General features: G+C 36.8%; 1 protein-coding gene across 1 annotated transcript; it reads right to left on the bottom strand.

The window, feature by feature from the left end:
• Positions 1 to 5266: 5266 nt before the first annotated feature.
• LOC130966007 (uncharacterized) lies at positions 5267 to 5632 on the bottom strand. The gene has a single exon (XM_057890753.1). It carries the CDS (start codon positions 5630 to 5632, stop codon positions 5267 to 5269), a length of 366 nt encoding a protein of 121 aa, XP_057746736.1.
• Between the last annotated feature and the right edge of the window lie 9356 nt (positions 5633 to 14988).

Below are 14988 nucleotides of genomic sequence, written 5' to 3'. Positions count from 1 at the left end.
TTTAACATCAAGGATGGCCTCAATCATGCTAAATGCATCCAAACACAAATACAGGACATAAAGAATTATGCAAATCAATTATCACAATAAAAAAGGAGTACAATCACACAAGAACAACATCATGGTTGAAAAGTGCAACCATCTATCAAAGCTCAAATCTCACAAGGTATATTGTTCTAGCTCTTTTCCATGTTCTACAAACAAATTACTCCAAGCAAGTTGGCAACACAAAATTTTCCTTCAATTCAATCAATGGTACCCCCTAGAAAAGATCTCATAGAAATTCCTTGGTGTTTTACCAACTTATTCATTCTATCATGCAACATGCAAATATTAACTACTAAGAACATTAAAGAAATATTTACAAACAAGCCAAATAAGATGCAATAGAAATAAAACTACTCAAAATGAAGGAAAAGACTTAAAAGAAACATTGCAAAGTGCTTTGGAAAGATAATTTTTACCCCCCTTGAAATCATCGATCCTCCCCCACACTTAGTTTGTGCATGGTCCTCCGTGCATGCTTACGATCTGGGAGAATGAGATCTTTGGGGGCCACCTTCAGCTAGTGGACTCAGAAGAGGGTTGGTCAACTGCATCATACTCCACCCCAGCTAGCTCGGATGAAGCTTTAGGAGGTGGGCCGGGGTCTCTTCCTTCTAGCTTTGCCATTATCCACTCAAAACGCTTTTGCTCTAAATGCTCCATGTGGTAGATATCGTGCAAGATGTCTTCGAATAATTCTGAAAGAGGACGGAGAAAGGGTAAAGCAGTTGATGAAGTTGGTAAACTTGATGGTGGTGTTGTGGTTGTCTTCCTCTTGGAGGGTGTTGTGGTTGTTGATCATTCCAAATTTCCTCTCGGAATGAACTTGTTGCCTTTAGGAATCCTGAACGTTATGTCCCTCAGACGTCACTCTACCCCCGCTGCTGTTGCTAAACGCATAACCATCGATGAAAAAGGAATGTTGATGTTCTTTTTCTCCATCAGTTTCTATATCGATGTGCGTATCAAAGGCACAATGGCTATATTCTTTCCTTCCATAATAGTCCAAAGTAGCAAAGCAGTCTTGAGTCTGACATGGGTAGCATGGGTACTGGGAATGATGTAGTCCGCCACAATTTGATGCCATATACGAGCTTCGGCATTCAAATCGGTATAAGCTATAGTTGCAAGAACAGATTTTCTCCCCTTGATAAACTCCCATGAAGCACCGGGACGGCCAATTCTCTCAAGTATAGGAGCCAAAGACATCATCCCCTTGAACATATTTGCCTTGATCCTTGAATAATCATCCTTATCGGGCGGAATGTGGGGGATCTTCAGAATGGCTTCAAGAGCTTGGTTGGAAGCATTCAATCTCTTTCCCCAGAGGAATACCGACTCTGTTTTCCAAGTTTGGTAATTGGCGTAGAATTCCCGCACCATGGTTTCATTAACTTCAATTGGGTCTTGCTCAAGAAACTCCCAATGAAGTGAGGCAATCTGTTCATGGATGACCAGTTTGTACTTGCTTGGAACCTTAAGCGTCCGCTCCCAATGGATTGACCTTTTCTCAAATTTGTCATATTGGAACTCGGCTCTCTGGTTGACCAAGACATTCGGGTTATCACTCGAGCGATCCATAAAATAAGGTCTGGATGTACGAGTTGTAGGTTGCACAACCGATAAAGTGATTGGTTTCTTACCCTTCTTCCACATTGATGAGCGGATATTTTATACGCTTTTTGGGGGTAAATTCATGTAGATTTTAGTATGTTTTAATTAGTTTTTAATAGAATTTTATTAGTTTTTAAGCAAAAATTATATTTCTGGACTTTACTATGAGTGTGTATATTTTCCTGTGATTTCAGGTATTTTCTGGCTGAAATTGAGGAAGCTGAGCAAAAATCTGACTTAGGCTGAAAAAGGACTGCTGATGCTGTTGGATCCTGACCTCCCTGCACTCGAAATGGATTTTCTGGAGCTACAGGAGTCCAACTGGCGCGCTCTCAACGGCGTTGGAAAGTAGACATCCAGGGCTTTCCATCAATATATAATAGTCCATACTTTGCGCGAAGATAGATGACGTAACTTGGCGTTGAACGCCAAGTATATGCTGCTGTCTGGAGTTAAACGCCAGAAAAACGTCATGATCCGGAGTTGAACGCCCAAAACACGTCATAACTTGGAGTTCAACTCCAAGAAAAGCCTCTACTCGTGGATAGCTTTAGTCTCAGCCCCAGCACACACCAAGTGGGCCCCAGAAGTGGATTTCTGCACCAATTATCTTAGTTTACTCATATTCTGTAAACCTAGGTTACTAGTTTACTATTTAAACAACTTTTAGAGAATTATTCTGTACCTCATGACATTTTCAGATTTGAATTTTATACACTTTGACGGCATGAGTCTCTAAACTCCATTGTTGGGGGTGAGGAGCTCTGCAGCGTCTCGATGAATTAATGCAATTGTTTCTATTTCACTCAAACGTGTGTGTGTTCCTATCTAAGATGTTTATTCGCGCTTAATTATGAAGGAGGTGATGATCCGTGACACTCATCACCTCCCTCAACCCATGAACGTGTGCCTGACAAACACCTCCGTTCTACATCAGATTGAATGAGCATCTCTTAGCTTCTTTAATCAGAATCTTCATGGTATAAGCTAGAATTGATGGCGGCCACTCTTGAGGATCCGGAAAGTCTAAACCTTGTCTGTGGTATTCCGAGTAGGATTCAAGGATTGAATGGCTGTGACGAGCTTCAAACTCGCGATTGCTGGGCGTGATGACAAACACAAAAGGATCAATGGATCCTACTCCAACATGATCGAGAACCAACAGCTGATTAGCCGTGCTGTGACAGAGCATCTGGACCGTTTTCACTGAGAGGATGGGAAGTAGCCACTGACAATGGTGACACCCTACATACAGCTTGCCATGGATGGAACTTCACAAACAATTGAGTTGAATATTACATTACAGGAATAAATGAGACAAAGCATCTCCAAAACTCCAACATATTCTCCACTACTGCACAACAAGTAACTGTTCCTCACTCTTTTATTTTTCTAATAATTTCAACTGATAATTTTAATTAATATCCTGACTAAGAATAATAAAATAAACATAGCTTGCTTCAAACCAATAATCTCCGTGGGATCGACCCTTACTCACGTAAGGTATTACTTGGACGATCCAGTGCACTTGCTGGTTAGTTGTGCGGATTGCAAAAGTGTGATTGCAATTTCGTGCACCAGACATCCTAAAAAGAAAACAAAATATTTCAAGATCATAGGACAACAATAAATTAAAATCAATGAGGAAGCACTAATAAAGTCAAAAAAACTAAATTCTTAATTGGAAGCTTGAAAATAGTGTGATTCACATAAAAGACGGTGTGTATATTCCAATGGTGCGTGCGGTTGGAACACACACACCGACCGGACACAACCGCAATCACACTCTTAAGGAAACTCAAAGTTTAAAACTTCACAACTAAGTGCTCAAGTTGCAAATATAAAACATAGAAATAAAAGCAACTTCAAGCAAGCACCAAAAAGGTCATTGAGTGGAATGGTCATTGAAGTTGTCGGCATAAAAGGTCATTGACCAAAAAGGTTGCACAAGAACAATAACCATTCACTCAAAGGGAAAATATCAATTGTTCATCCTTATGAAGTGGTGAGCACATATACAATATTTGTATTTTAAAGCCAAAAGATGTTTGATCGAGACATCATCAAAAGTTGAACATTTGTAAAGTGGTTACCCAATTAAAATTTCAAGATGAACAATAAAACTTAGATTCCACTAACACAATGCATTTGCAACTATAATCACCCACTAACAAAGTACAAAAGTCTTGAAAAATGTGGGTGGTTGAGCTCAAAGCATACAAGCAAAGAAATGAATTGGTAAAACAATTTGATTGACATCAAATTTCACAATTTAAGTTGCACAATTCATACAAGATGCCTAACAAAAGGTAAATTGAAAGCATATGATGGCCAAGTCATATGAATCAAACAAAATGTTCATTGAGGCATTTCATCGAACAGGTGGTATGCAATGTGCAAGTTCATCACAATTAAGCTCAAATTTGTTCATAATCAACCCAACAATCAAGCATCAACACTTTGCAAAACAAAGAAAGAACAAAGAAAGCAATAAATTTAATCTAAGCAACAAAAAAGAAAATGAAAACAATTGCAAAAAAATATTAACATAAAAAGAAAAGAAAAAACAAGCACCTGAGGTATAGAGGTTACAGAAAACAAGAACTAGGGAGGGACAGCGGCACTTCTTATAGCCGCTGTTAAATCAAAAGGCACCGGAGGAGAGAACTCACCAGTGGTGAAGAAAGAAAAGAAAAGGGAAAGAAAGAAAAGAACAAAAGAGAAGTAAAAGAAAGAGAGAGAGAGGTCGCCGCGTGCGGACACATAGAAGGGAGTGCGCGCACAGAGGTCGCAAATCAGAAGGGTGTGTGCGTACGCACAAGACACAAGAAGGAGAGGGATGCGAGCGCACAGAGCGTTCCCTCGCTCCCACCAGAAGAGTTGTATTAAGGCGTGCGGGTGGCACAAAAGCGTGCGCGCGCACAGAAAGGGTCTCTCTTCTTTTTTTTTTTTAGAAAGGTTGCTTGAGGACATAATCATGTGTGCTGCGCACACAGGTCCGTGCACACGCACAGAAGCAAAAATGGGGGAAGTTGTTCATGCGCACAGGTCATTCCCTCGCTCCCACCAGAGGGGGTGACAATTGGTGTGCGGACGCACACGTCTGTGCGACCACACAGATAACATAACAAGGGGAATGTGTGCATACGCACAAAGCAGTGCACACGCACAGATCGCAGAAAACAGAGCAGAGCGCACGCACAGGCTGTGCTGGCGCTGCGACCAGAGGGAATGTCAAGGAGTTTGCGGACACACATGCTTGTGGGGCCGCACAGGTGGCGAAAAAATCATATTTGTGCGCACACACAGATGCCCTGTTTTACAAAAAAAAAATTCTTTTCAAAACTAAGGTTCCTACCCTTAGCATATCAACATACCAACCCCAAATCATTCAAAAAAGCACAAGTTCATAATCCACAAGCAATTCAACTTATTCAACTCAAAATCAACAAACCAAACCTAAGCTAATCTTCATATCACAAGAAAGCAAATAATTCAAAAAAGCTATAAACAAAAGATAAAGTTGAAACAATGTTATCATGATGGGGTGTCTCCCACCAAGCACTTTGGTTTAGAGTCCTAAGTTGGACTTGCATGGCTTCATTGGTCACTTAGAAACTTCTCCAAGGAGGAAAATCTCCAACTCCTTGGAATTCTTTGGTTGAGTGTGATAAAGTTTCACCCTATGACCATTGATTTTGAACTTAACTCCATTGATAGGGTGAATCACTTCCACGACTCCATAAGGCTTGACATCTACCACTTTAAACGGCCCGTCCCACCTAGATCTCAATTTTTCGGGCATCAATCGCAACCTTGAATTGTACACAAGTACTTCATCACCTATCTTGAAGCTTTTCCTTCTAATATTCTGGTCATGGAATGTCGTAGCTTTTTCTTTATAAAACTGAGCATTCTCGTATGCTTCCAACCTAAGGCATTCTAATTCCTCCAATTGGAGCTTACGTTCCATTTCCGCCCCCCCCCCCCCCCCCCCCCCGCGTTAGCTCTGGATTGCAATTTTTCACCGCCCAGTAGGCTCTATGTTGGATTTCAACTGGAAGATGACAAGGCTTCCCAAAAACAATACAGAGGGGGCTCATTTCAATTGGAGTCTTGTAAGCGATCCTACAAGCCCATAAAGCATCTCCCAACCTAGAACTCCAATCTTTTCTTTGTGGATTAACCAACTTCTCTAAGATTCTCTTGTTCTCCCTATTGGATACTTCTGCTTGCCTATTGGTTTGGGGGTGATAGCTATGGAAATTTTGTGAATGACTCCGTACTTTTTCATCAACGCCTCAATTTTTCTATTGCAAAAATGGGTTTCTTGGTCGCTCACGATTGCTTGTGGTGACCCAAATCTACAAATAATGTTACTTTTCAAAAATGAAGCAACGGTATTAGCGTCATCGTAACGGGGTAGGAATTGCTTCCACCCATTTAGAGATGTAATCTACGACTAACAATATGTACACAAATCCATTGGAATTTGGAAATGGCCCCATGAAATCGATGCCCCAAATATAAAAAAATCTTGCAAAAAATTATCGGTTGTTGGGGCATCTAATCCCTTTGTGAGGTATTTCCAGATTTCTGGCATTGATGACAGAATTTGTAAAATGGGTTGGCATCCCTAAATAAAGTGGGCCACCAGAATCCACAATCTAAAACCTTTCTCGCTGTTCGTTGCGGGCCAAAGTGACCCCCACTTTCAGATGAGTGGCAAAATTGAAGGATAGACTGGAACTCATATTCAGGCACACACTTTCTAATTACTTGATCCGCCCCATGCCTCCACATATGTGGATCATCCCAAAGATAATACTTAGCATTGCTTCTCAATTTATCTTTTTGATGCTTTGAAAATTGTGGGGGAAAAATGTGAGCAACCAAGTAATTAGCTATTGGGGCAAACCAAGGGGTGCTTTGGGATATTTCTTGCAAGGTATCTAAGGGGAATGAGTCATCGATAGGAGTGGGATCCGAAGTTAAATATTCAAGCCGACTCAAATGGTCCGCTACTAGATTTTGGGACCCACTTCTATCTTTGATCTCCAAGTCAAATTCTTGCAAAAGTAATATCCACCTAATAAGCCTAGGCTTTGACTTTTTCTTTTTTAGCAAATATTTCAAAGTGGCATGGTCCGAATACACCACTACCTTAGAGCCTAGCAAATAAGGTCAAAATTTGTCTAGTGCAAAAACAACGGCTAAAAGCTCTTTTTCGGTGGTGGTGTAATTCGACTAAGCCAAATCTACTGTTTTTGAAGCATATACTATAGTGTAAGGAGCGTTACCATCGCGCTGTGCTAGCGCGGCACCTACAGTGTGATTCGAGGCATCGCACATGATCTCAAAAAGTTGATTCCAATTTGGGCCTCGCACAATAGGGGTTGTGGTTAGCGCTTCCTTCAACTTGTCAAAAGCCTTTTTGCAATCTTTATTAAAATGAAATTCCACATCCTTTTACAGTAGGCGAGAGAGAGGTAAGGCAACTTTGCTAAAATCCTTGATGAACCGACGATAAAAGCCTGCATGACCAAGGAAGGAATGGATCTCCCTCACCGAGGAGGGGTAAGGTAAACTCGAAATGACATCGATCTTAGCCGGGTCGACGGAGATTCCGTCTTTAGATACAATATGACCCAATACTATACCTTGCTTCACCATAAAGTGGCACTTTTTAAAATTCAAAACAAGGTTCGTATTGGTACATCGCTCTAGTACCCTAGCTAAGTTCCCTAAATAAGCATCAAAGGAGCTACCATACACACTGAAATCGTCCATGAAGACTTCTATGCAATCCTCCAAAAGATCTGAGAAAACACTTGTCATGCACCTTTAAAACATTGTCGATGTGTTGCATAAGTCAAACGGCATTCTCTTATACGCAAACGTTCCAAAGGGGCAAGTAAAAGTAGTTTTTCCCTGATCTTCAAGAGCTAAGTGAATTTGGAAGTACCCTGTGTATCTATCTAAAAAACAGTAATGGGATTTACCTGCCAATCGATCTAACATTTGGTCAATGAACGGCAACGGGTAATGGTCCTTCCGCGTTGCTTAATTCAGTCGCGATAATCAATGCACACTCGCCAAGTATTCTTAATTCGGGTAGCCACAAGCTCTCCACTTTCCGTTTTCACCATTGTCACTCCGGACTTCTTCAGCACTACTTGGACTGGACTTACCCACTCACTATCTAAAATGGGATAAATGATATCCGCTTTCAAGAGGCGAGTTACTTCTTTTTTGCTACCCTCTACAACATGATAACAACTAGACTCCAAGCCAAAAGGGTGATAACTCATGATGAATAGGGAAAGATAAAATGCAATGATATCAATAAAAGCAATAAACAAATGAATATATATATATATTCTAAGTATATCTACTTACCTAGGACTAGACAAACTAGGATGTTAGTTGCTATCACTACTAAGATAGAGGCACCTCCTACCAAATAGTGCCAAATAGCAAACCAAAATTAATTATTCACACTATTCACATATTTACAACAACCAAAATTATAGCACTCATTCCACTTAAAGTGAATTCCCCGACGGCGACGCCAAATTTGATAACGAGAACTATTGTTGGTTTGGAATCGATCAAAACAAGCATCACTTCATTAGTAGTATAGTCCAAACCAATCACAACTCTCACAATCAAATGTTTAAATTCAAAATATATCACAATTCAAAACCAATTCAAAAACGGGAGTGTTTAATTCCCGAGTCGTCTCCCAAGGACACTTGAGAATGAGTGTACAATTCCAGTTGTAGTGATCAAGGGGTTTTCAATAAAGAAATGAACATATAAAGCAATAAAAGAACATGCATGCTCATCTCCTTTGATTCTTCATGCTTCCTCCATTTTGCATGCTCTTCTTCTATTTTTTCCAAGCCATTCCTATCTTATACACCTGAAATCACTCACAAACAACATCAATGCATCGAATGGAAGGCAAATAGAATAAAATAGATTAAATTAGGCACAAAAGAGCATATTTTCCTAATCAAGCACAAATTGGGAGGAAAGTTCAAAAGCATGCTATTCAAGGGAATAAGTGCAAGTTTATATAATGAAATTCATTCAATTCTAACCAAAAATCATCATCAAATATGGAGAGTGAAGTTCGGAGCATCCACCCCCTTAAGAGTGATTCTTCTTGGGGCAGCCATGGTGTCGGTACTTAAGTCAATAGAAGAGATGTCAATAGAGCTAATAGAAGAGTAAATGGTTTCTCTTTCAAATGACACTTCGGATTCAACCTCGGATAAGGTAGGTGATTTGGCAAAAGCCACTTCACCACCCTCAAAGGCTAACCGAAGCCAAGCTTGCCTAAGATGTAAAAAAAAGTTTTTTCAATTTTGGGATCAAATGGGGCTAAGCTCGAATCCGACAATGAATGCGTCATTCAATAGAAGAAACATAGAGCTCATGACAATAAGATATACTAGAGTAAAGTAACTATTACTTAATACTAAATATAAATCCAAACTAAAAACTAGACTAGCAAACAATCAAGACTATCTATTCACATATGAACATATTCACACTAGCTAACAATATAACACCATTGTAAGTTCCCGGCAACAGCGCCAAAAATTTGACGTAGGATAAATGTCAGTTAAGAAATTACCAAAGAATTTTCAATTCAATGTCGCAAAGTATAGTCCCAACCGACGAGATATCCCAAGTCAAAGTTTAGAAGAATGTCACAACAATCAAATCAATAAATGGGAGTAGAATTCCGGGTCGTTTTTCTTAGGACTTGCAGCATGATGCACATCATTGGTTAGGAATTTTTTTGGGATTTTGAGTTTAGTGCGGGAAAAGTAAAGTGACCAAGAATTAAAGGCAATGAACAACTAACAACTAAATTAAGATAACTAGAAATATCAATCAAGCATTGTATAACTAACAATTATGCATCAAGATAACTACAACTAAAAGCATATATGAATAAGAGATATGAAATTAAAATGAAAAAACTAGGAAACCAAAACTAGTAAAGATGAATGACAATTAATCAATATAAAGGCCTTGGCTAGTGGTGAGAATTAGAGTTCCTATCCTCATTATCGTTACCAATTGTGATGGAAATGTCTATTGTTTTCACTTAGTTATCCTCTAACAAATGAAGGAAAGTCAAGTGATATAATTAACTTGAGTTCACAAGTTCTAGTCAACTCCTAGTGAAAGACTAGCTTTAGTGAAGTTCAAGCTAACTAGCACCTTCCAATTACCAATCTACATTAGAATTTGACAATTCAAGAGTTTCCAATACTCAACTCCAAAGCCAATAGTAGAAATCTACTCCATAGTCATAAGTGACATTCTCCCAAACACTTGGTGAGTAAGAATAAAAAGCATAATGAAAATAAGAAAACAGTCCAAATTAAAGCTACCCACTAACAACAATGAACAATAACAATTCAAATAGCATAAATGAAACATGAAAAATCTCAATGCATTAATAGAACTCAATTCCAACAAGATCCAAATTCAAAACTCAAAAGAACTAAAGTTGCAAGAATACTAAGTAAAATTAGAGAATGAAAACTACAATTAAAGTAACAAAGACTGAAATTAAAAGGACCTAATCCAATTATTCAAGTAAAAATGAACAAAGAACACTAAACCCTAGAGAGAAGTGAGAGTTTCTCTTTCTAGAATTCAAAAACTATCTAAAAACTAAACTAATGGCATCTATCTCCCATCCTTCTTCACTCCCAGCCTCTAATCTTCAGAATGGGATTGAAACTGTACCAAAAAGAGCTCAGAAATTGCCCTCAGCGTGTTCCCTTTAGTGAGGCACATGCCGCTTGTCACGCGTACGCGTCAGTTGACTGTTGCACTTGGTCACGCATGCGCGTCAGTCACGCGTACGTGTCGATACCAGCTTCCCAAATGTTCTATTTCTTGTGTTCCTTCCACTTTTGCATGCCTCCTTTTCATCACGTATAAACCATAAAATTACTTAACAAATGCATCACGACATCGAATGGTAATAAGAGAGGATTAAGAATTAGCATTTTTAAGGCCTAAGAAGCATGTCTTGAACCATAACACATAATTAGGAAGAAATCTTAAAAACATGCCATTTATATGAATAAGTGTGAAAAGAGTTGACAAAATCTACTCAATTTAATCCAAAATAAACTATAAAATTGTGGTTTATCAACTGTATTTTGACAAAAAGATTACGGACAAAAGTAGAGCTATAAGCATGTACTCTTTTTATACTATTCCAACTAATGCATATCTTATCAATTGAAGATGACAGCACTAGGAAGGAGAGAGAAGAAACCAAAGATCGGGCAAACTAGGTAAACCTACACCCTAAAAAATTGAATTTATTATTAGGGTTTAAATTTGAAAAAAAAAATGGAAATTGCTTGTAAAATTTTTGAAAGGGATGGAGGGAAACACTCGTTGAAAGACGCGCAAAATTTGGAGGTGGAGATATTTTATTTTGTCACGGTTAGTATTGGGTCTGTGACAATTGAGAGAGTTCAGTTCAAATTGGCTACGGACAAATAAGAATATGAGAAACCTCCGCATAATTTGACTACAGAGATGCAAGATGTTGCAAGTGTTTACCGCGGTCATCTAGATTTGCCATTATTTCTCATTCGTGGGTATCTTCCCGTGATAAACTCCCGTATTTCTAGTAGTGAAATTAAAGAAAAATAAGTATAGGATATAATTTTTAATTAGTCACATTAGCTAACTTTTTTATTATAAAATTATTTAAATTTTTTTAATTTAATATTTAAAATAAAAAATAATTTAAAAAATTATCTGATATTTATCAAAAGTAATTGACTATCTAATTGAACTTGTTTTAAACATATAAAATATTGATTTTAATAATTTTTTATTGACATGTATCGATAATATTTGTTCAATGGTTATATAATAACAAAAATGTTATGTATATATCAACATCAGTCACTAAAATTAACTATCATATATTTATATATTAGGGATAATAATAAGTCTCTATGTAGGGCAGAAATCCCTCTCTCTCATCCCATGTTTTCATTTAGTAAAATGTTTCCTGTTTTTGTCCTATCTTCTTTACGGGTCCCCATTTGTTTTTTCTAAGAAGGAGCGAATATTCTTTTATATTAATAAATTTTAATTTTTTTAAAAAAAATTAACACAATCATAATTAAATTCAATACAATTCAATCTAATGTATTAAAATTAAAATATAATTCAAATACAAATTTAACATAATCAACATATGCACAAATAAAAAAATTTCATTTAAGGGATGAATGAAGGTTATATATATAAGGATATTTAAATAAATTTTTTTTTTTGCTGAGATTTCGTGTTTCCATAGAGCAGGTATCTTAAATCCCGGTTCCGTCTTCAGTATGGATTATATAGGTCCTATATTTCCATTAGTCCTCCGTCGTAGATAATCTATGTATTTGTGGATTTATTTTATCATCTCAATTATATATAAATATATGTATAATTTAATTTATTTTTAATATATTTTTTTAATATATATTTTATATTAATAATTAATTTTAGTAGTTAATTTTAATATACACCTAATATTATAATTAATATATTATTTATCTAAAATAAAAAATGGGTACTACAATAACTTCAAGTTTGATTTTTGTTTTCAATTTCACAATTCTAGCTATATATGAAGGAAAAACAAAAGTAATAAAATTATAAAAAAATCTAAAGTTGAAAATATTTGAAAAAAATATAAAAAATAAAAAACCAAACTTCTGTTAAGAAATATGTGTATGTCCTTGAAACATGGTTTTATTTTGTGAGGGGCGGGTTAGGACAAAGTAAGTGACTAATAATGTAGATAATGATATTCCAACTTCAACGGTTGCATATATTTGATGCTAGAGCATTTTGGTTAGTTTCACAAGCTATTTTTTGTATGTTTTAGGTTAGTTTTATGTATTTTCTTAGATAATAAATAAGTATTTGGTTGAATATGCATTCATATCTTAGTTCAAGCAAATATTTTGAATTTTAAATAATTTCATGAGAATAATACAAGGACTGAATGATAAAATGGATGATACATCATCTCATGATTAAGAGCAAGACTTTGATGCACTTTATTTGATTGATTTCAGGTAAGAAGAAGCAGAGAAAAGTCACGTTAGTGGCCACGTTAATATCACTAACGTGGCCATTAACGTGGAAGAGGGGACAACTTGCAACGTTAGTGGTGAAGTTAGCACCACTAACGTGTTCGAAGGCCAATTAAATCCACATTAGTGGCCCTATTAGTGCCACTAACGTGAGCACTAACATGGAAGAAGAAGAGCTCAAGACGTTAGTGGTGATGTTAACACCACTAACATGAGGAATGGCGAAAGAAGCCCACGTTAGTGGTTACGTTAGTGCCACTAACGTGGGCACTAACGTGGAACAAAGGAGAGTTTGCAACGTTAGTGGTGATGTTAGCACCACTAACATGTTCGAAGTTAGGGTATACCCATGTTAACGGCCTCGTTAATGCTACTAAAGTGGGCTATTAACGTGGAGGAAAGGATGAATTGGACGTTAATGGTGAAGTTAACACCATTAACGTGATCAAAGTTAGGAAAGGCTACGTTAGTGGCCACGTTAGTGACTCAAAAAGGTTGGGGACGTTAGTGACCAAGCTAGTGTCACTAACGTCTTCGAACCAAGAATTTGCACTTGACGTTAACCACACTAACGGCTTGACTAACGTGAATGATGCCCAATTTAAACTCCTCCAGCAAGCTAAGCAAAGCTAAGCAAAGCCCACTGAAATTGTAATTACTTCAACTAAGCTCAAGGACTCACATCCAAAGACTTGAGTTAACTGAAGATCAGAAAAGTAGTATATATAAGAATAATTTTGAATTAAAATGGAGAATTAAAACTTAGGGATCCAGGATTGTAAACACTCGGAGAAAGGATTCTTCTTCTTTGATCCATGAACAGAGACGCTACTCTCTTTCTCTCCAACGATTGGAGTTCTATTGTATCAAAAAAAAGAGGAAATGGAACTTTAAAAAATTAATGCTTGAAGATGCTCTAAGTGTTAACGCTACTTGCGCAGATTGCAGATGCAGTGGTTGTAGCTAGATACCTAGGAGCCACTCTTGTGCTTCCTCCCATCAAGCCTTCCAACAATGGACCTACCATGTGCGTCTTCTATACATAAATCTCTACTTTAAATCATTTACATCATTATGACTTAAAATGCCCATTTTAGACCGTAACATCGGTTTGAAAAAGTAAACTTGATTATTTCTAACTTTTGTCGTTACATCTTTTAGTACAACTCTAAGTGGATAGTTAAATACGACTCTAATATTGTGATGGTTTGTTGATGTTGATATTGTACTTAACACCTTTGAATTATGATCAGTGTATTATATACATCTAAATTTTTTTATGAATTAAATACAATTAAGTTAAACAATAAATTTTAAAATAATGTTAGGCATAATTTATTTTTATTAATGTGGTCTATATGATTTAGTTTGATTAAAATTAATAGATGTTAATTTGGTCATGTGAACCAATTTTGAATACTATATTGACTATAACTAAATTGTATTCACACGTTAATTCATATTCTTTACATCAACATACTATACTGATGATTGTAAAATAAAAGTTTTTCAAAAACTAATGAAATATTTTAAAAAGTGAAGAACTAAATAAATTATTTTAAAATATAAAAAACAAATTAATTCATTAAATATAATTAAAAATCAAAATAGAATACCTCTTTATATTATTTCTTCTTGCTCTTGTAACCACCACCAAGTGATTATGTTTTCTTCAGTTATCAGATGTCGTTTTTTTGGCATCTTTGTTTCCTTGAAATTATATATTCAAATATATTTATTTGGATGCGTAAATGTTGTATAGTTGTCTACAATAATGTCTTATCTAAATACATTAATTTAAAAATGTTACCATAGGCGGAGAATAGTAGAGTTAAACCCCAAAATGGTCCCTGAGATTGGCGTTTTGCACTGAAATCGTCCTTGAGATTTCAATTGCACCAATTACGTCCCTGAGATTGAAAAAAATGCATCATAGTAGTCCCTGATCCATTTTCCATTAACGACGTGATAACATGGCATGATGACGTGGATTGTAAGTGACACGTGTCACTTCATGATTTGGCCACGTGTAATGGTAGGATGATGTGGTGACCAATGACACGTGGCATGCTGACGTGGATAGTTGTGCCACGTGTCACAATGTTATTTGGCCACGTGTCCAGTTGTGCCACGTGTCACAACAGTATTCGTCCACGTGTCATCCATTATGCCATCGTTA

The sequence above is a fragment of the Arachis stenosperma genome, chromosome 3 (assembly GCF_014773155.1).
Source record: "Arachis stenosperma cultivar V10309 chromosome 3, arast.V10309.gnm1.PFL2, whole genome shotgun sequence".
Lineage (NCBI taxonomy): Eukaryota > Viridiplantae > Streptophyta > Magnoliopsida > Fabales > Fabaceae > Arachis > Arachis stenosperma.
This window is presented reverse-complemented; position numbering and strand designations above follow the sequence as displayed.

Bases quoted from the DNA above. Each gene is read 5' to 3' on its own strand.
- LOC130966007 (XM_057890753.1), bottom strand. From the start codon at position 5,632: ATGGAACGTAAGCTCCAATTGGAGGAATTAGAATGCCTTAGGTTGGAA.